At 50.1% G+C, this 21,603-nt stretch overlaps 1 protein-coding gene across 2 annotated transcripts; it reads right to left on the reverse strand.

The window, feature by feature from the left end:
* Positions 1–6,636: 6,636 nt before the first annotated feature.
* Positions 6,637–19,272, reverse strand: CX3CR1 (C-X3-C motif chemokine receptor 1). 2 transcript variants are annotated; one of them, XM_081159651.1, is made up of 2 exons: positions 17,329–17,403; positions 6,637–9,593 (listed from the first exon to the last, which is right to left on the reverse strand). In XM_081159651.1, the coding sequence occupies exon 2, from the start codon at positions 9,583–9,585 to the stop codon at positions 8,518–8,520; it is 1,068 nt and encodes a 355-aa protein (XP_081015777.1). In that variant the 5' UTR covers positions 9,586–9,593; positions 17,329–17,403; the 3' UTR covers positions 6,637–8,517. The 2 variants fall into 2 exon arrangements, with proteins under 2 accessions (XP_081015777.1, XP_081015778.1); XM_081159652.1 differs by lacking the exon at positions 17,329–17,403 and adding an exon at positions 19,153–19,272 and having other exon boundaries at positions 6,769–9,593.
* Positions 19,273–21,603: the final 2,331 nt, after the last annotated feature.

A 21,603-nucleotide genomic window follows, 5' to 3' on the forward strand; every position in this document is an offset into this window, starting at 1 on the left:
CGGCTGAGCGTCGACCTAGGATCCAGGAGATCGGGGTTCGATTCCCGGTCAGGGCACATGCCCGGGTTGCGGGCTCGATCCCCAGTCGGGGGCGTGCAGGAGGCAGCCGATCAATGACTCTCTCATCATTGATGTTTCAATTCTCTCTCTCCCTTCCTCTCTCTGAAATCAATGAAGATATATTAAAAAAAAAAAAATAGTGATGAGCACATCTTGATCTCCACCCACCAGCTGAGGCTCCATAGCAGAGAGGGGGAGGGAGAGAGAACACCTCTCCCCAACAGTTTCCACAAATGTCCTGAAACTGACTCTCATTGAGCCGTCTTGGAGCAGGTGCTTACCCATGACCAACCTCTGTGGTCAGAGGGGTGGAATATGATGGGGTGGAATAAGATGGGTTTCCCCTGGGGTCCTTCAAAGCTCTGGGCAGCTTAGAGCAGAGGAAAGTCCTTCCTGATTTTCTGACATAAAAGAATTCACAAAGGAAGTAGATTTATCTGAATAAAAATTAAAAGCATTTGGATGTCAACATCCATGATAAAACAAAAGTGAAAACAGAAAATTGGACCAAAATATTTGCCAAGTTCATGGTTAACAATCTTATTATAGTCTTAAAATATAAAGGGTACACACACTGATAAGAGAAACACTGACTCGATGACTCAGAAAAATGGGCAATTGGCAGCACCACTTAGACATCTCATAGGTAGCTCAAAATTAGCCTGCAAAATGGACCTTTCAATTCTATCAGAAGCAAGTAAGAAAATCTGACTCATACCAACTTAAACTAGAAATATAAAGACCAAAGGTATGTGGGCTTCAGATATGGTTTGATCAGAACTCTAGTTCTATTTCTCTATTTTCTCTGCTCTTTTTGCCCATATCCAAGTTCTTACTCAGGCTGGCTGCCCTCATGGTGACAAAAGGGCTGCAGCAGCTTCAGGCTTCATAGACTCACCCATACCTTACTGTCTGGAATGAGGCATTTAATCTTTGTGTTGATTGGATTACCCTCGAACCCACCCATAGACAGGGAAAAGCCAGGCTTAGACCCAGTTTTTGAACTGGTTTCTTTGGAAAGAGGGATAAGATTATTTTGTTTCATCTAAGTCCAGAAAGCAAGGACATGCTCCAATAGTAATGAGGACATGCGAAAGGGGCCCAGGAGCCAGCTCGAAGGGGCTCCCGCTAGCTGAATCTGGGGGAATTTGGGCATTGAAGAAGAATAATGGGGGGAGTAGAAATAACACACCGAGTTTCAGAAAAACCCATGAGTCCATAGAAATGCTCGGGGATGAGGGAAAGGAAGTATAGGAGAAAGGTGTCTTTTAGAAGAATAAATGTCACAGATTGAGCTTCCCAGAAAATACACTAAGGGATAGAGATTTGTATCGGGGGTTTACTGGGGGAGGCTTCTAGGAGAACACTGAGGAACTTAGAAAAGCAGGATTGGGCAGAGCTGGGAGGTGAACTATGATGTCATCATAGCAGGAGCAATAGCTGTTTCCAGGAGGAGCTCTGGGGTTGGGATGACCCATCAGAGTTGTCCCAAGTCGGGGCGAGAGGCCTGGGCCTTTGTGTTCCCTCCCACCGCACTGTCGGAGATGAGGACTGTCGGGGGGGGGGGGGGGGAGGCCATAACCGTGGGGAAGGCAGTTTCTTTCCACTGAGGGTAATTCCTAAGACCTCAGCTGAGAACCCTCCGCAGGCAACACACTGAGCAGCTGGGGAAAGGAGTGGCCCGGTCCTGACGGGGAACCAGGAAAGCATACCACGGCATACACCGCGATGCCAGCCAATAAATACAGAAGCAATGATAGGATCGGAACGTCACGATTTTGCCAATTTCAGTGTAATAATCGATCCAGGTAAAGGTCATCAATGCTAAAACCATTAGGTGAAAGGTTTGAGGGCAACAGAATATTCCTGTGATCTAGAAGTTTCTCCTTACTCTTTAATTAATACACTTTTAGTTACAGGGGGCAGTGCCTTTACAATGGAACTATCTGACAGATATCACCAATAATGGGACAAACTGACCTCCTAGGCCTCCTGGTGTGTTGCAGTGTAAGGTACACAGCTTTGTCTACTTGCATTTTGGCCCAATATTCCAACCTTATCTAACCGTGAAGAAACAACGGGACAAACCTAATGTATGAGATATTCTTCAAGACAATTGACCTGGAGTCATAAAAAATGTCAGTGTCTTGAAAAAAAAAAAGGAGATGGGACAAATGCCTTAGATCAAAGGCTGGCAAACTACAGTTCCTGGGTCAAATCTGGCCCTCATCCTGTATTTGTAAATAAAGTTTTATTGAGACACATTCACACCCATGTGTTTCCATATTCTCTATGGTTGCTTTCATGCTACAGCACCAGAGTTGAGTAGTTGGAAGAGAGACCTATCTATCTGGCCCTTCACAGAAAAGTTTGCCAACCCCTGCTATAGATTAAAGATGTCTAACAGGGCATGACAACCTTGACTGGATACTGGAATTTTTTTAAAAAAAGCTATAAAGGAAAATTTGGGGGCAATTGGAGAAAATTTGAGTGTGAACCGTATATTAAATGAAATTATTGAATCAATGTTCAATTTCTTGTGTGTGTGACGGTGATCTTGCGGTTATGTGGGAGGTCCTTCCTCTTAGAAGAGACATACTGATGTGGGTAAGAGTTAAAAGATGTCTATCAACTTATTCTCAAATGGTTCAGCCAAAGCAAAACCAATCTCTCTTCCTCTCTCTCCATCTCCCCTCTCTGTCCCCATGAAGAGGGAGATGCGGCAGACTGTGAAAACTGGTGAGCGCAGGTAAAGGGGACGTGGGGCTTATTGGAGTACTCATTCAACTTCTTAGCTTCGACATGTTCAAAATAAAAAGCTGAAGAAATAAATGAAATAAACTTTTTTTATCTTAATTCTTAATCTAGTTCCAGGGGCCAGTGTTTTAGGCTGCTTGAAATAGTTCATTTAACTTTTTCAAAATCTGAAAATGAAAACAATTTGAAGTGAATTTCCGAGTCCTTCTGACATTCTCTTTGTATTCCTGATCACTCTCCTCTGAGAGGAGAGAGCAGGGTGCTTTCAGTCTGCTGAGTCCCAGGCAACACCGACCAGTGGCCGACAGGGAAGGCTACCCTAACTTAAAAACATCCAGTCACCTGCTAGTAACAAGAGAGAGGAGATGACCTCTCCTTTCAGTTTCTCATGCTTCCTTTTGAATGTTAAGGAGTAGAAATTTCCACTCCTTTGTGGAAAGAGTGTGGCTGAGTAGGTAACCTGGGACTGCACTCAAGTCCCGGCCTGGCTACTTTCTGTTGGTATGACATATCTAATCATGACAACCACCAGCCCCACAACTCATAGTCCTGGGACGCTGGCTACCTGCCAGGTCCAGGTCTGAGAATTTCACAAAGAATAATTCATTTAATTCTTACAGCACCTAGGAGGTGAGCTGTTATTGTCACTCTTGTTTCATCAGGGACTGAACCACAATCTGGGTATGTGCCCTGATTGGGAATTGAACCGGCAACCTTTCGGTGCACGAGATGACACTCGACCAACTGAGCCACACCAGCCAGGGCTGCGTTGACCTTTAACACCAACAGGTAGAGTGTGTACTAGGTTACCTCTTATGATTGGACCATGACAGATGAGGTATCTGCAAGGACAGCTTTTCAGGAAACCAACCTCAGTCCACACAATGGGAGATCGTTTCTAAAGAATGAAATAAGAGTCCATCCAATTCAGTTCTGGGGGGCAGCCCGTAAGTTCTAGAGAGCAGGCCTTTGCACTGGAGAGATGTGCCTGAACCCCCTCCTCCTGAAAAGCTGGGTGTTTTCCCATCTCTTCGTTACACACCATTGCCAGCAGGAAGAGAGCACCCACGGTGCCCCATCAAGACAGAGGTGGCTCCGCTGGAATAGCCTCTCCCAGTCCTCTCCTCCGAGGCCTTGATAAGTTGTGGCTTCTTTTCTCTTCCAGTTTTAGAAAGATACTATCTGGATTTTTGCACATCGCTGTGAAAGTAAAAACAGGATTGAGGAAGAGTTTTGCAACTCACCCCAAAGGAGAAGTATTGGTTCTTCAGTTTCCCCTGGACAGTGGGGGCTGATGGCACTGGAGACCACCTGGGAACTGAAGTAGATCCCCGTGCAGGGAGGAGGGTGAGGGTGGGGGTGCCCAAGGCTCCCAGCTACCCTCCCTTCTTGGCTGTGGGGTTGACAGGTGTAGGATGCAAGCTGACTGACAAAGGCTCCCTGTGGGAAATAAGCTAGTCCACAGGCCAGGGCGCAAGTCCCGAGAGCTGGGAGTGCGGTGGCCCTGCACCAAGGGCAGGAGAGCGGGAGGAGCAGGGGGGGGGGGGGGCAGGTCCCAGCCTTCCCTGCTCACAGTCGGGAGGCCAAGGCCAAGTCCCACCCCCAGCCCCAGTCCCAGCCTCAGCCCCAGGCCCAGCCCCAGCCCCAACCCCAGCCCCAGCCCCAACCTCAGCCCCAGCTCCAGTCCCAGCCCCAGCCCCACCCCAGCCTCAGCCCTGACCCCAGCTCCAGCCTCAGCCCCAGCACCAGGCCCAGGCCCAGCCCCAGCCCCGGGCCCAGGCCCAGGCCCAGGCCCAGGCCCAGGCCCAGGCCCAGGCCCAGGCCCAGCCCCAGCCCCAGCCCCAGCCCCAGCCCCACCCCCACCCCAGCCTTAGCCCCGACCCCAGCTCCAGCCTCAGCCTCAGCCCCAACCTCAGCCCCAGCTCCAGCCCCAGCCCCAGCCCCAGCCCCAGGTCCTGGGCCCAGCCCCAGCCCCAGCCCCTGCCCCTGCAGCCTTTCTGGCTGGGACTGTGGCTGGAGGGCAGGTGTGGGGAGGGACTCTAAAGAGAGAGGAAAAGGAAAGAAGGGGAAGGGGGAAGGAATAAAAATAGTGGGATTTGTATGGCTCAGATGGCCTCTTTTGTGTCCCTTTCATGCAGTCTTGGTCCTTAAAATAATCTCTTTTGTGATGTTATTGGTCACTTAAAAAAATGCTCCTATCTTTTCTTCTCTCTCTGCTAAAATGCAGCCTTACCATCCCTCTCAAGAATGGAAGTCCTCTCCCGTACCAACCTCCGCCTCTTGAATTCAGTAGCTGGTATTCCATAGGGTAGCAAAAGCCCACAATATCCTGACCAAAAAGACTGGGAAGGTGGGAGGGTTCTTAGAGTATCAGCAACACAGCGTCATCTTTCTGAAAAGTAACTTAGCAGTAGTGAGCAAGAGATGCACAGATGCTTAAATACATTGATCTAGTAATTCCTCTTATACAAAGATATGTGCAAAGATTTATGTTCAGCACAGTCTGATGCATAAGAGTGAAAAACTGGGAGTCCATTTGTAGGGGCTTGGCTAGAAAAAGTCAACACGGACTCCTGCGCAGCCATGAAAATCATGTTTGAGTTCAACACATGGGAAAATGTTGATGCCATAATGTTAAGTGAACAAAACAATATACAAAAACTGTGCGTAAGTTATGATTGCAAAATTTTTACAAACAATTTAATAAGCAGAGAAAGACCTGGTAGAATACCTGGTAGAATGCTCAATAATGGTTATCTCTGGGAGATGGAATATTGTGTCATCAAAATTTTTAATTCATTTATTTATTTGTAGTTTCTATGACTGTGCATCTCTCATAATCAGAAAAAGATATAAAGAATATAAAACAAACATAATGAAAACTGAACAATCTTACCATGTATTTGAAGAAATGGGAGTGAAAATCTATTTTTGTTTCTACCTAAATAAATGAGAAACTATGGGTGAAAGAGTGACTTGCCTGCCGAGCCTGTTTCGCAGTTTCTAGAGTTGTTTAGGGCATGCCTGTGGAGAAATTCTGGCTGCTGCCTAGTAACATGCCTCACACAACAGACATGGATCTTTGAGAAAACAACTCGGCCCTCCTATGGATGGAGGGCATCTTGAAGAGAAACAGGATTATTTCTAAATTTGCTAAGACCTACTTCTCTCACTTGCTCTCAGATAATACTACTTTTGGGTAGCCCAAAATGTGGTTGCTAGCTAAGCCAACAGTATTACAAGTCATGTTGAAACCCACGTGGTCCCCATGGGCCAGGAGAGTGGGCACGGATGGAGAAGAAAATTACCTCGTGAGTTGGGACAGGCTGCCCAACTTTGAGGGCACTAATGGGACACCACCTAGGGACCAGGTGGTACCCAAGGTGGACCTCTCAGAGTTGGGTCTCCATGGTCCCAGGTGTAGTTTTCATCTAGAATGTCATTTCTTCCTTTTTGGCCTGGAGAGCCCCTTTCCTTTACACACTCAGGTCACATGTCACCAGCCTTGTGTTACCAATTAATGCAAATCATACTTATTTGTTCACTTCTCTGTTCTGCATTTAAATGTTAAGCACCGCTTAAGCATCAAGGGCAGAGGCCCGGTCTCATCTTCGGAACAACTCTGGAGCTGAGCTCACACACTGCATAGAATCCGTGCTTAACAAAGGTTTTGTGACATCCCACTTTCACATGCATGTGTCAGCAGCTAAAAAGTTCGTCTGCCCTTTGACCCAGTTACCCCCTTGGTGCGGAATTTATTCAAAGGGAGTAAGTGAATAGGAGAAAGGAAATCACACACGTATGTATTCGGTAAATATTGGAAATGAGTGGAATGTTTATCCACAGAGCAATGGGGAGTAAATTACAGTACATGATCTTGATGGGACAGGATTCATTCTCTCATTGATTAAGCAAACACACTGACTGCAAGGAGGGAGCAGAAATACAGCAACAAGGCAGATGCCTTTAATGAGTACACAGCCTACCGGAGGCTCCTAAAATGATCATTATGAACTACGGGGAAACAGGGATGTGCGGCCTCACGTTAGGGGGGAGAAGCAGATTGCGAAGCCGTCTGTGCATTGCGATTGCAATTCTGAACACGTGAGCGCGTGAGCAGGATCCGGATGCGTGAATAACCATGCTGCATGGCTGGATTACAGGTGACATTTTCTTTAGCATCATTACAGTTGTTTTTCAAGCTTTAACGTTTTAGACCATCCCAAATGTTTACTCAAAAAAGAAAGCCGCTCCCATGACCTTGGCTCTCCAGGTTGGCGGTGGCATGAGTGATGGGTGAGGTTATCTCTGGATGGGCATGGGGTTGTCACAAGGCGGTTGGGAGGGAATGTTCAAGGCAGTTTGGAGTGCTGGGTCAGGGCAGGCGATCAATCTGTCCATCCAGGAGTGTCCACTGAGTGCCACTTTAGGAACCAGCCTTCTCCGTGTCTGGGCTACACCATGCAGCAGACCTGCAGGCTCCTCCAGGCTCTGTCAACACCACCACTTAGGCATGGTGCCAAGTGGGGAGCAAGCTGTAGTCTGGGAACCAGGCAAGAGTGTTGGGACCTGCAGCAGTTGGTGGCTGGTTCTTCATACAGGAAATGATGCTACCAATGTGAAAAGTGCCATTATCTCCATTCTGTACACGAGGAAACTGAAGCTCAGTTGGCCCTAGGCTACCCAGTGGGCAAGTGATAGAGAGATGGGATTGGAAACCCTTCTCAGTTTGGGCCAGGGTTCCTTCTATTTCTCCACTTGGGCCCAGAAGCTAGTGGAGATACATAAAGCCAGATGGAAGAAATCTAGATGGTGGGATGGGCGGAGTCCTTTGAAAAGGGGAGGCAATAGGGAATCCCTTGGTGGGCCACATGATGGAGGGTCTCAGAGGCCAGGCATTTGAGTTCAGACTTGAGGCACTTGGCAATGAGGAACCTTTGTATGTTTGGGGGACATGTGACAAGGGGTTTATTGAAGGGGAGGCCGGTAATGTGTGCTGGCTGGTGTGACTGGAGGGGAGGCTGGGCCAGACACATGGTAAAGTTGGCGGGCAGCTCTTGTTCTGTCTGATCAAAACAGCACCCACCCCTGCAGCTTCTTGGAAATATGTCTCCCTGAACCTCTAGCCATGAGACTGGGAGGGAAACTGCCATCTTATCTATCCCGTGGATACCACCATCTGATCCAAGGATGGGCATCTGATACAAACTTGGCCAATCAGAGCCCTTCCCTTGGAATTTTGACCTAGAGACCAAAGAGGGAGGGGTGGGTCTCAGCCCCTTTGTGATGACAAGGCTGTGCTATGTGAGTCTGGGAGCTCCGTCACCACTCAGAGATTTGAGAGTCAGAGAGAGGAAATTTTGGCTAGATTCAAACCCTGGTTTCTGTGCTCTCTGAGGGCTCAGCCTCCCCCTTATCAGTGCCATGGCATGAACAATACCACCTCGGTTTTAGCTAAGCACTTCTGAGTCAAACTTTTATCGTTTGTAAACAAAAAAATCCTGACTTTTGCAATAAGAGACGGATACCCTTTATTATTTAAATTTTGAGCACAATTCTAAAACCACCTTCGGGTTTTGGGAGGTCATTGGGTCCATCATTTCTTGCATGTAAGAAACAAAAAAAAAAAATTGTCCTCATTTTTCAGTGTCAGACTCAGGAGCTCCAGGTCTCTGTAGGGACAAGGCTTTAGAGATCTCTTCAGAGATGCACGGACGTATCTCCCTCACTGGTGTACTGAGTAAAATTGCTGCTCAGAACGCTTCCCTTCCGGCTCCTTTGTGATTCCGAAGAGGAGAATCCGGTGTGGACGGAGCCGCCGCACAGGACAGCCAGGCATTTCCTATACAGATGGTCAAGGTACCTTCTGAACTTCTGTCCAGCAAACGCATAGATGAGGGGATTGAGACAACAGTGGATAAATGCAATTGTCTCAGTCACATTGAGGGCCAATTTCAGATCCCGCTTTGTGTCACAGTTGGGAAAGAAGTTGTAGAGACTGAGTGTCTCTAAGAAAATCATAACGTGGTAGGGTGTCCAGAAGAGGAAAAATACAATGACCACCAGGAAGATCAGTTTAATGGCTTTCGCTTTCTTGTTCTTGCAGGAAAACAGTGTCCATATGATTCTGAAGTAACAGTAACTCATAATCAGCAGGGGGAGCAGGAAGCCAAGAATATTTGCTTCCATGTTGCGGAGCACGGGCCAGACGTTGCGCAGGACGTCAGGGTAGTCCCCGAAGCACTGGTTCTCCGTAAGCTTGGTGAACATGAACTGGGGGGCTGCCACCAGGATAGCTGCTGCCCAGACGCTGAGGCTGACGGTGACGCCGTGCTGCACGGTCCGGTTGCTCATGGAGTTGGCAGCCAGGACGATGGCCTGGTACCTATCGATGCTGATGATGGTGATGAAGAATATGCCACCGAAAAAGCCAATGAAGAACAAGGCCGTCGTGAGTTTGCACGTAGCATTGTCAAAGCCTTGATCCCTTATCTGGTAGTGAATCCAGAAGGGCAAGGTGGCTACAAAGAGCAGGTCGGACAAGGCCAGGTTCAGGAGGTAGATGTCGGCGACACTCTTGGGCTTCCGGCTGTGGGTGAGGGCGGACACCACCAGCAGATTGCCCACCAGGCCAAATGCAAAGACAAGGGAGTACACGATTGGCAGGAAGGTAGTCCCAAAGGCCATGATGTCCCCCAGATGACAGGCTTCCGCACTCTCATCGTACTGAAAGTCTTCCGGACTTGGTTCGGGGAAGGGGGTAGGCATGCTGAGGCCTGGGTCAGAAAGGAAAACAAGGAACAGCATGAGCTCGCAGAGAGATGTCAGAATTCTCTCTGTCCCCATCGTAGAGACGGGCTGGAAGGAACAAATATTGGTTGGTGCCTAAGTGATACATTCTCCAATGTCACACATGCCGTGTCGTCATATCCCCACGGCTGTCTCTGATGGAGGCTGTAACTGACTCCTGTGACAGGAGAGGAAGCCAGGTCTCTGAGAGTGACTGGCCCAAAGCTCCCTAGCCAGTGGGGCAGCCAGCATTTAAATCTATGCTTTTTGAATCACAAGACAAACCTTTTTTTTTCTTATATTTTTAAAAGTTTCTCCCACCCCAGCTGGTGTGGCTCAGTTGGTTGGGCGTCATCCCAAGCACCGGAAGGTTGTCACTTCGATTGCTGGTAGAGGGCATGTAGGAGGCAGCTGATTGATGTTTCTCTCTCCCTCTTGCTTCCTCTCTCTAAAAATCAATAAAAATATTGTTCAAACAAGTTTCTCCAAAAGTAGCTAGCTTTACCAGTGTGTGGGTGGGGGAAAGAGGACCATGGGCAGAGAGGTGAGAGGGTGGGATGGTGGGAGGTGCAGCCGTAATTCGCACTTCCAGTCCCAACTTCCTACAGCAATTCTTCGCCCCTTTGCCTTACATGCACCTCCTCTGCCCTGTGGGCCCTAATGTCTCCTGCAGGAAGCTGAGACTGCAGAGGGGGGTCCCAGACACTCTCTAGAGCCCTGAGCGGACCCACACCCAGCAGCCCTTGTCTTTATTTTTGGGGCCATTTCTTTCCCTTCCCCTCAGAACCAAGTCCTTCCCCTCCTTAAGAGATAAGACATAGACTCACGTGCTCTACAGTGACTACCTTGTCTCGATTTGCCCAGGACTTCTCCAGTTTTTTGTTTTTTTTAGGACTTTTCTAGTTTTAGCACTGAAAGCCTCCCCTATCGGAAATCCCTCACTTCTAAGCAAACCCAGGAGGTAGGTCATTCTGATACTCCTAGGGAGGACGGGGTGTCACCATTATCCCAGCTTTTGGCCTTTGCAGCCATAAAAGTGCTGCTTGATCCACGATGGGGGACTGTGCTCAGCCTGCTGCACTGGGCCTGGGTGGCTAACTAACGTGGTCATTACCAGCCCCACACTTGACTTTGGCCTGGCTTTCCCACTCTTCTTTTTTCCTGTTTCCTCCTGAACAAAAATGGAAAGAGAAGATGCTTCTGCACAGGGCAGGAAGTAACACTTGTCCCATTCCGAGCCCTTTCCTCCCAGCCAGTGCTCACTGCTCATCACTCCAGAGGCTGCAAGAATAAGTCTCTGGGGCCTCGGGCTCTTACTTGTGATACCACAGACAGAAACTCCAACCTCCTGGCTGTCACTGCCTCCCTCCCCACCACAACTAAAAGCAAAGCTCACACTTCTTTAACCAAGGGAGTTTCCACACCTCACTGCTTCCTTTTCATGCTGGTTTCACTGAGATGGTCTCTCTACCAGGGCGAGGGCCCATCCAGCCTCTGCTTGTGTCCCGGCCCATCTCTGCATCTGACCTGGACTCTGCCAGGACGAAGCAGGCCAAGGCTCTGACCTGGGACATCTCAGGCTGGATGGGGATCTCAGCCCCAGGGAAAGTCTACACTCTTTGCTTTAGGCTGCAGTGCCCTTTTCTCAGAAAGGAACCTCTGGCTGTGACCTTAATAAGTAACGTTTAAGTTGAACCATATAAAACAGCTGATATGCAACCATTTTTGAACCACACAAATGTCAGTTTCAAATGGTGCAAGCTGACATAGGGGGATACAGAGGAATTGCTACTGGGTGCTGGTGGCTTGTCGTAGATTCGTATCTTCCCAGACATGCAAACAGTGGACTAATCGGCAAACCCTTGTGGTCATAATTAGGGACCCTGGGGCTAGCTACCGTCTCCCTCCCTCCCTCCCTCCCCAGTGAAAGGAGCTGGCCTGCTGACCTTGAGAGGGAGGTCAATACAAATCATTTTGCAGCTTTTCGTGTGCCTGTGCTAAGTCCTGCAGCCCAGGACCTTCGTGCTTTTGGGTTGGCTTGATTTTGTCAAATCTGCATGAGGTGGGTTTGATTCCCACTCTTGGCACCGTGCCTTACACACAGGGACCACCTACAAATGTCCAGGCAGGTACCCCTTGGTCACTGAGGCAGGAGAGCAGGGAGATGGGCAGGAAGGGTGAGGGCTGCAGACTTGAGCTCTCCTGAGATTGCATCCCATGCCTGCCCTCTCTGGCCCAGCGACCTTGGGTGAACTTGGAACCTCTGGGCCTCACATTCCTCACCTGCAACATTGGGTTCATTCTCATGCCTGCCCACAGAGCTGTTTTGAAGCAAGCACCTGGCACAGTGCATTGCATACAGCAGACACTTAATAAGTGCACTAGGTGAGGAAGTAGAAACACCTTGGACCTTTGGAATCATCCAGGCTGCCTGTGGACTCATGTTTCACCCCCACCCTAGGTATTGTGGAAATTTGGTCTGTAAAGGTTGTTCTCTTTTTTTTTCCTAAAATTAAAAAAAAAAAAAAGTTTTATTTTCAGATTTTTTTGGGGTGGGGCCGGACCAAGGAAGAGGGAGTGAAGCCAGCTTTACTGAGCTTTCACTGAGTTTGCCAGCTCGTTGTTAAACACTCTGCGTATCTATTTAATCCTCTGTGATTCTGAAGGGAAAGGCCTATGTTTAATTCACTGCCCTGTTGAATGGCTCCAGGGACATTTGTGATGAGAGGAAGGGGAAGGCTGGGACAAGAGCCTGGAGAAGGTAGAGGTAGTTAGAGATAAACAACTGGCTCCCAGGTCCTCACCTTGCCAGGCACCCTGGCTCAGGGCTGCCACATGCACAGGGATCCTTTATCTAATTGGCACCAAGATGCCAAATAAGCCAGGGGTGGTCCTGGTCGGAAGGGCTCAACATCCACTCAGCAAACACATATGAAGTCGCACAGACACTGGGCTCAGCATGGCAGGGGGCACATGGGGACATCAGCCAAACACAGCGTCAGCCCTGAGCGTTCAGTTAGACCAAGGGTTCCATGCGGCCAGGGTGCGGGCGGCTGTCGCTTTATCGCCTGCGTGAGCCGGGGGCGTGAGCTGAAGCGGCAGCTGAGCTCTGCGTGCCGCCTGGGGCCGCAGGAATGACTTTTGCAGGGCCTGCTGCGGGGCGCCCCGCCGCCTCCCTGCCCAGCTCTTCTGCTTCCGCTCATCCACTTCCTTTTCTCCAGCCCACTCTTTTTTTTTTTTAACTTTTTTTTTGTTTTTGGTTATCATTACCCACCGTTTCCAATCAGCTTCCCTTTTCTAGACTTCCTCCCTTATTGGGTGGCCCAAACCATCTTCTTCTGTCCAAAGTCCTGTTCAGTTGCGTCCGTCTTTCTGTGGTTTCAGTCCCCTCGCTGTTTGCTAGCTCCACGCATCTTCTTTTGGGTGTTTTTCGTTTGTTTTTACCCTCCTTCGTCTCCGTTTATGGCTTTTGAGGCTCTTGAGTGAAGGCTGGGTTTGAGGTGCAGTCTAATGTTAAACAAAAATGGTGAAGTTTATGCCTGGCTGGTGTGGCTCAGCGGTTGAGCATCAACCTGGGATCCAGGAGATCGTGGTTCGATTCCCGGTCAGGAGGTGAACCCAGAGGCGTTTCTCTGCGCTCCCTGCACTGCACGAGGCTCTTCCTCTCGGAGGGGAAGCACAGCTGGCTCATTGCAGCCCCTTCTCTAGAACTAGAACTGAAAAGCAGCAGAGCCAGTGCCCTGCGAAGAAGGTGACCCGTGGTGCCAGCCTGAACACTCTACCTGGGTTTTCCCTTCTGGACTCAGAACCTGGTATCTGACCCCCTGCGAATCCATGGGCTGGAAAGGGAGGTGGAGGGGGGGTTATTAATCACCTTTCCAGCCACAACTAGGTGGTCCTTGCTGGCAGGCCTGACCCCCAGAATCTAGCTCTCATCAATGCTGGTGAGGAAATCGGGGTCCTTTTCTCTGGAGAGGAAACGGCTGAAGGCTGAGGGGCTGGCTTATGTTCTGCCTTCAAATGTATGGTGATGCTTTTCAGAGCAGTGGACTTCAGAGGGGCCACACACCCCTTGGATGCCTGAGAGACCCTGGGCCTCTCCCAGCTCTGCCTCAATTTCTTGATGTGTGAAAGGAAAGCCTCGGAGCAGACTGTCTCGAAGGGCAGGGCCATGCTCAACTCTCAACAGATCCCAACAGGAGGAAATATCTTTAAAGAGCAAGTTGAGTCCTGGGTCAGTGAAAGTGTGACTGAGTGACGACAGAGTGGCTGCCCAGCAGCCTGCCCAGGGGACACGAAGCTTCTGGGCTTGTGGACTGCCAGCCAGTGTTCGGATGGGGCTGTGTTTATTTTCTATTTATTTATTTATTTATTTATCCCTACCAGAGGATATTTTTCCTATTGCTTTTCAGAGAGAGTGGGAGAGAGAGAGAGGGAAGAACATTGACGTGAGAGAGACACATCGGTTGGTTGCCTCCGGTACGTGCCCCAACCAGGGCCGGGGATCGAGCCTGCAACCGAGGCACCCGCCCTTGGCCGGAATCAAACCCGGGACCCTTCAGTCCGAGGGCCGACGCTCTAACCACTGAGCCAAAGCAGCCAGGGCCTGATGGGGTTGTGTTCAGAGGCAGGAAGCTAGATCAGTTGATTTCACGTCCTGACAAGTCTTGAACTTCACTTTGTTCTTGATAGGAAGGTTCTCTGTCTGGCCCCCAGCCCACACCCCCAGCTGTTTGGGCCCCTGACTTTTACCAGGTGGAGTCAGAAGAGGCTGGCTTATCCCCAGAGCATTCTGGAAAGTCTGGTTTCGTTTGAGCATAGGGCTCCAGTAAGGACTCAGAGAGAGCATAAACCAAGAAGGCAGAAAAGGGGTAGGCAGAGTAGTTTCAAATTCCACGCTAAGGAACTATAAGGAGAAATTATAAATGACTTTGAAAAGGCCAAATAAAAATTACTGGTGTCTTACCAAGCACCCCCTCTGGGACCACCTCCCCGTTTCATTGTCTGAGCTAATTCACTTCTCTAAGCTGTAACCCCCTGAGAGCAATGCCGTGATTCTTGCTCATGGGACTGGAAATTGTGCCTAGTGAGGTGCATGCGGTAACTGCCTTGCAGATAGAGACCGATTTTGTGTTATCTGCAAGTTCATCTCAGCATTTCTGGAGGTGCCTCGTCACCCAGAGGCTGAGGCTGTGGGCTGTCGTTCTCACTGCTGCGCCGGGTGCCACCGTGTGAGTGCTCCCCTCCGTGGGCACACGCAGGGCGCTCAGCGTGAGGCCACCGTGAACAACGCTGCCATCAGCATTTCTGCCCGGGCATCCACACCTCCAACACGGGTGCAGTTTAAAACACAGACCGAAAGGCAGACGACTACATGAATCCACACATAGAGGGGAGGGGGCAGCCAAACGCCCTGGGTCCCAGTGGTAACCCACATTGGTTAGGGATGCGCATCTGGGGAGTGAAAGTATAAGAGCAAGTAATGAGCATAAAAGTCAGGGTCGCGGTGGCTTCTGGGAGGCTGGGCATGGGGGTCAGGAAGAGAGCGAGGGAGGCTGCTGGGGCCGGCCCAGTTCTCTCCCACTGCCTGGGGATCAATTTGTAATAATTTGTTAACCTGCACACTGTTCTTTGGGTGTATGTTTCACAATAAACATAGGATTAAGGAAATGGCCCAAAAGGGTCTAGGAAGATATTTGAAGAGACGCGATATAGCTTTTCTTCCTACCAAGACTCACAATCCAAAAATAGCTGCTCTTTGGCCTGGCTGGCATGGCTCAGTGGTTGAGCATCGACCTAGGATCCAGGAGATCGCTGTTCGATTCCTGGTCAGGGCACATGCCCTGGTTTCAGGCTTGATCCCCAGCAGGGGGCGCGCAGGAGGCAGCCAATCAATAACTCCCATCATTGATGTTTCTCTCGCTCTCTCCCTCTCCCTTCCTCGCTCTGAAATCAATAAAGATATATTTTTAAAAAAATAACTGACCCAGAGATGAGGTGGTCGAAGCGCCCACTGTGTCCAGAGAGCCATGAGAATTCCAGCCCTTTGTGGTCTGAGCCCCCAAGGCAGGCAGGCGGGCTCAGGATGGGGCTAGAAGTCCCAGGCTTCCCTTGGTGCTCCCGGGCTGACTCAGTGACTCAGAGAGTGCAAGCACTGGGGATCCTGGTCTGTGCTGCTGGGAATCGGAACAAGTCCTTGGAAAATCAGCCAAGACCTGGCCTGTGCCACCTGGCTCATAACTGCGACCTGCTATGGGACAGCAGGCATTCCGCTCCCTGTCCAGCTCGCGCTGGTTCTGAACACTGACCAGGGGGCAAAAGTTTGAGCCGGATGAAAATGGGTAGCTAGGACTCCGTTCCAGGTCAGAGGTGGGGCTGGGGAGGGGACAGCCGAATGTCCCAGATCTCGGGAAGCCTGTTCTTTGAGGCCAGGGTCTCTGACACTGCTCCCCTTCCGAAGCCCCGCCAGAGTGGGATGGGGTGCTTTCTGGAGGGTGGGGATGAGGGGGAGGAGGGTGGGGAAGGGGACGGAAGGTGGTCCTGTACTGCGTCAGCTCTGGCATGTCCCTTCCTCTCCTGCCCCTCACAACCTCTTTTGAAAGTAGCCAGTGATCTTGAAGCACACAGACTCCCTGCCCCATCTGTGAAGTGGGGAGAGCGACAGTTGTCAAGCGGGGGTGGGGATGGAGGTGGGGGGGATGACTGGCATGTGGCTGACACACAGTAGGTGCTTCTTTCCCAAGGGTGTGGGGAAGAGCCAGGCCAGCCTGAGAACTAGGAGGCATCTAACTGTGCCCACTCATAATTTCTTTCCAAAGACCGTTTTCCAACGACGCAAACCTTCTGAGCCTGAGTGTCCTCACAATGGCAATAACGTGCACATCAATACTGAACATCAAACTTGCGCCAGCAATTTGTTAATTAAAATTGTTTTCATCATAAATGTAATAGGCGCTCTTCATAAAATTTAATAGGCGCTCTTCAATCTTCATAAAAATGTAGATGTTACCAAAAGCATGAAAATAAAAGTAAAAAACAAAACTATCTACAATTTAACTTCCCAGATTCAACCTCAGCTAGCTTTTAGCTTTTTAAATCCAATCTTTATGCATATTTTTATATTCATATATTCATGCTAAGTATATTTATATTTAAAATGCAGGTGCTATTTTTATTATAAAAATGTCAAGCTTTCATAAAAGCAGAGAGATCCCCCATAAGCTCATCACTCAGCATCAGCAAAGAGCATCTCATGGTTAATATTTCATCTATTGCCCACTTCGTGCCCTGCTGGATTGTTTATAAATAAATCCAGACATCATAGCATTTCACCCACACACAGTTAAGTGTGCATCTCCAGACGGATAAAGACGCCTCTAAAAAAAAACACTTTAATACAGTTTCTCACCTTAAAAAGTTAACAATAATTCTACAATATCATTCAGATGCACTTTTTTTTTTAAATGTCAAATCAAGAGCATTTTCCCAAGCCCTCAGTAATGCTTCCAATCATATTCTATCATGTTAGATAGATCATAAGTGATCTACTCAGTCACTGCCCCCTGCTCCTCAAGCCCCTTGGACATTTGGGCTGGAGCATCCTTAGATAAATGGTCTCCCTTGTTGGTTTGTAAAGAAAACCAGCATCATTACCCCACCCTGACTTCTGACCACAGTGCCCGCCCCACCTGCCCACAGGGCTGAGGAGTCCTCTGCTCCTACCTGGGCTGGGCTTGGGGAGGAAGCTTCTGGACCTGCCAATCGGACACAGTGTCTCCCGCAGACTGCCAGAGAGCATTTCCCTTCCCTCCCTCTGAGGGTATCTTTATTTGCAAAGTTAGCCAATCGTGTCTGGCTTCCTGTGAGGTAGGTTATCTTGAGATGTTGCTGCAGGCAGGCTCAGGACAGACCGAGGAGACCCGGGCCTGGGGCAGACCAAGAGGAGGCTGGGGGGAGTGAGGATCTGAGGTTATTTTTCAGCCAGCCCTGTGGGCAGGTGGGGTGGGCACTGTGGTTAGAAGTCAGAGTGGGGTAATGATGCTGGTTTTCTTTACAAACCAATAAGGGAGACCATTTATCTAAGGATGCTCCAGCCTAAATGTCCAAGGGGCTTGAGGAGCAGGGGGCAGTGACTGAGTACATCACTTATGACCTATCTAACATGATAGAATATGATCGGAAGCATTACTGAGGGCTTGGGAAAATGCCCAAACCCGGGTGGAGGGCAGGGAACCGTGCACCTCTCTTTAATGGCATGCCTTCAGGCAAGCAGAGAAAACCCACAAAACATCAGTTTTCCTGTTTGTGAAAGGGAGCCCATTATACTCACTGGACAGCATTGGGGTGCAGATTAAATGAGCTACAGCTTTTCTGCTCACAGTGTGGTCCCAGCGGGGAGCTTATTAGAAACCTCACCCCAGACCTACTGAATCTGACTCTGTACCTTGATGATATTCTTCAGAGATTGGGAAAAGCACAGAAAGCACCTAGTGAGTGCCAGGCACCTGGTAGATGCTTAATTATTATGTTTTTCCACCCCTCCTTCCTTCAAGGCATTTGGAGGCTCCCTATACCCTTCTGTCAAGTTACCCCAAGTTACATACAGGACAGGCGCACTGGCCAGGCTCCTTTACACGTTACCTCACTGCCACCGCTGCTCCAGCTGGACGGGTGTCCAGCTGGGACTCCACTCCTCCAGGGCACATTCCTGCCCCCTGCCCCAGCCAGCTTGCTCCGGGGACAATGCAAATCTAAGGACCAGGACCTCGCTGCCTTCCCATCACTTGCCTGGCTTATGCTCAAGGCAAACTCTTCTGGTCCCTCCCTATGCACGACCTAGCCAGGGTCCGGCCCTGGGAGACCCTCAGTACACACTGATTAAATGCCGTGATTCCTCCCAAGCCTTCCCTGGGTCCTCCGTGCCAACCTCGCGGCCTGCACCCCAGCATGGCCTTAGCTCTGGCCGCTGCGGTCTCCTGAGGTCGGGGAGTACAGTGCGCTCCCCTCCCTGCCTCCTCCTCAGCCCTGCCATGGCCTGGCCAGGACAAGGCTGCAGGCTGGGACTGCGGCACCACAGGCCCAGTGACCTGCTGGCCTTTGGGGATGCCCGCCACTGGTTTCCTTTCTTTGTCTGTCCCTGGTCTCAGAGTTAGGCCCCCTTTCCCTGCCTTCGATCCAACGCCTACTTCCCGAGCACTCCTTCTGGGTTCTGGCCAAGACCCTTTCTCCCCCTGGACAATCTCATCTACTCCAGGTCAGTGACCACCTCTGGGATCTGACTCCCTTGTCTCTGTGTCCAGGGGACCTGTATGACCTCCGATGCCCATCCGTGTCCTTCATACCTCTTGTGACTTACCCCATCGACCCTTCTCCACCTCGAAGTTCTTTCTAGAACCCGAACTGCTGACTCAAACCCTCCAAGGGTTCTGCTCACTGGAGCTCAAGTCCCCAGCTTGTGAGCATGGCCTTGGTGTGATCCCACCGCCTGGAGCTCCCCACTCTGCTCTAAGCACCCCCATCTCCTCCGGTGGACATCTCCCTTCCTACCTCAGCGGGCTGGCGGGGCTGGGGTTCAAGTTTGCCCTCCTTAGAAGCTAACAAGTAAGGCTTTCCTGTTCTACAGATGCAGGCAGAAGAGAGGACTTTATGACTCGCGGCCCAGCCAGCAGCCTATTTGTGTCGGTTCCCTTTTCTCCCAAGTCCCACAGGGTGACGTGGGGGCCCAGGCGGATACCTGCACAGGGAGGAGGTTGAGTGATGAGAGGAACTCAGAGCTGGGGGACCGTGGCATTTTATAACAAGCAGTGAACAAGCCCGGTCTTTGGCGCTGAGGGAGACATGACCTCAACCCCCAGGCTGCAAATGCCACCCTGAGCAATGGCCAAGGAAAGAGTGGCTGGGGCTTGGCTTTCAGGGCTCACTCCGCCAGACAGGAGAGCCTTAGCTGCCTTCCCACTCCCGCCACACCTCCCTGGGCCTCGGTAAAGCAAAGTGGCTCTGGCTCTGCCCTGGGGACCTTTTCTTCCCTAGGCCCCTGTCTGCCCCTCCCCAGTCTTCTGGCTCTGGGTGTTGCCCACTATTCATCCCCTTTTCCCCAGCCCCTCTGGCCTTACCCTTTGTCTGAGCTGTTCCTTACAAAGGGTAGCAGAACACATCACCCCCCAAATATCCCACTTCGACACACTGATGATTTTGAGCTCGAGGCACTTAAAAAACAGCAAATGCAGGGAGAGGCTTTCTCTGACCTCCTCCTATCTGCCTAAAGGCAGATCCTCCAAAAGGAATTTGAGTGTCATAAATCTCCCAGGAGTTTCATCATCCAGGAAGATTGAGTCTTGTCACAAGAGAGACCAGAAGTCAACACCACACCCAGACAAACTATCAACCTTCCCATCTTCTTCTAAGGGCCCATTCATCTTCCCTAAAAATATTTGACTCTCCCCCTGCCCTTTCCCCATTAAGCTGGTATTTAAGCCTGAATTCTAAGCCACCTCAAGGAGTAACTCATTTCCCCCTGGGCACCTCCCATGTATACAGGAGGTCTCGATGTTAATAACCTTTTGTTTTGCTCTTTTTAATCTGCCTTTTATGATGGGGTCTCAGCCAAGAACTAAGAAGAGAGAAAATATTTCCTCCCCTACAGTTTCTGGCAACTCAGGGGGAAGCTCTAAGACACCTCACTTGCTCGGAGCCTGCAGATGGGATCCTGGGAACACTGGCAAGAGCCAGGGAAGGGGAAGTTACTTTCCCTCCCTTACATGTGTTTACAAATTCTTCACCATCCCCAGTTTCTCTTCCCACTGAAGCAGTAACTGCCGATGCGGGCTGGTTTCTGTTGGGTGGAGGGATGAGGGCGTGTTGGTGGAGAGGCTGTGAGGATGGTGGGACCAGCCGGGCACAGACCCACAAGGCAGGGGAAGACTGGGCACTTGGTTTGGGTGCAGCTTTGTGAGAGAGACACGGCAAAGGGTAAGGGTAGGATTAGGCCCTGAATGCCAGGCTAAGATATTCCCACTATGTGCTACAGGCTGGGCAGGGAGGGGGAGCTCTGGGGGGATGACCACAGAGAACCCTTAGGCCGCATGGCTACGTGCTCCGGGATGTCTGAGTTCTCAATTCACATGAACTCAGTGACGCTATGACCCCAGAAACATTGTTCTCCTCATTTCACAGGTGAGGGAACAGGCGAGGAGAGGTTCTACAATTTGCTCAAGACCATACAGCTCATATGTGGCAGAGGCAGGATTTGAATTTAGCATTTAGGTCTCGTGGTCTACGCCACACACTCAGTGGGGGCAACATTGCCTCCAAGGGGGATAAAAAGTGGCTCTTGTGCTTTTACATCTAAAGCACAGATAAGCATACAGAATATGAGCAAATAGGCAGCACGTTCATGGTGTTGAAATTTCATAAGAGGCGATTAAGAATGCAATGTCTAAAAAGACTTACTGACCAAGATGGCAGCAGAGTAGGTAGATGTTACACTGACCTTCTCCCACGACGAAACTGGAATTACAATTAAAATATAGAAAAATCATCCTGAATAACCAACTGAAGACTAGCCAGAGAGAAGCCTTATAACCAAGTGTGGTAGGTAGGTAGATAGACATGAGCAGAGCAAGGACAATGGGCCAGGTACAGAAGGTCACCAGGATGCCTAGCAAAGGACAATGTAGGGTGGGACCTCGTCCCGAGGGTGACTTTTACCTCCCTAGAATATTGCTGGTCATTTGGTTTGGACCCCCTGAACTTTCCTCCCTGGAGATAACATCTAGGCCTCAGTTGTATTTCAGCTCCAGGCCCAGAAGAGCAACAAAACCAGCCAAGGCTGACCTCAGGACCAGCTGCATTGGATAATGACCCCCTGCCCTGGCGCCGACCAATCAATCAATGGAGACCCGGACCCTGAAAGGACACATGTGGAAAGCTGAATATTCTATTGAGATCTTCTCCAGGGACCTTCCCTAAAATTTCCACCCTTAAAACCTTTAGGACAGA

This window comes from Miniopterus schreibersii, assembly GCF_964146895.1.
Source record: "Miniopterus schreibersii genome assembly, chromosome: 15".
Taxonomy (NCBI): Eukaryota; Metazoa; Chordata; class Mammalia; order Chiroptera; family Miniopteridae; genus Miniopterus; species Miniopterus schreibersii.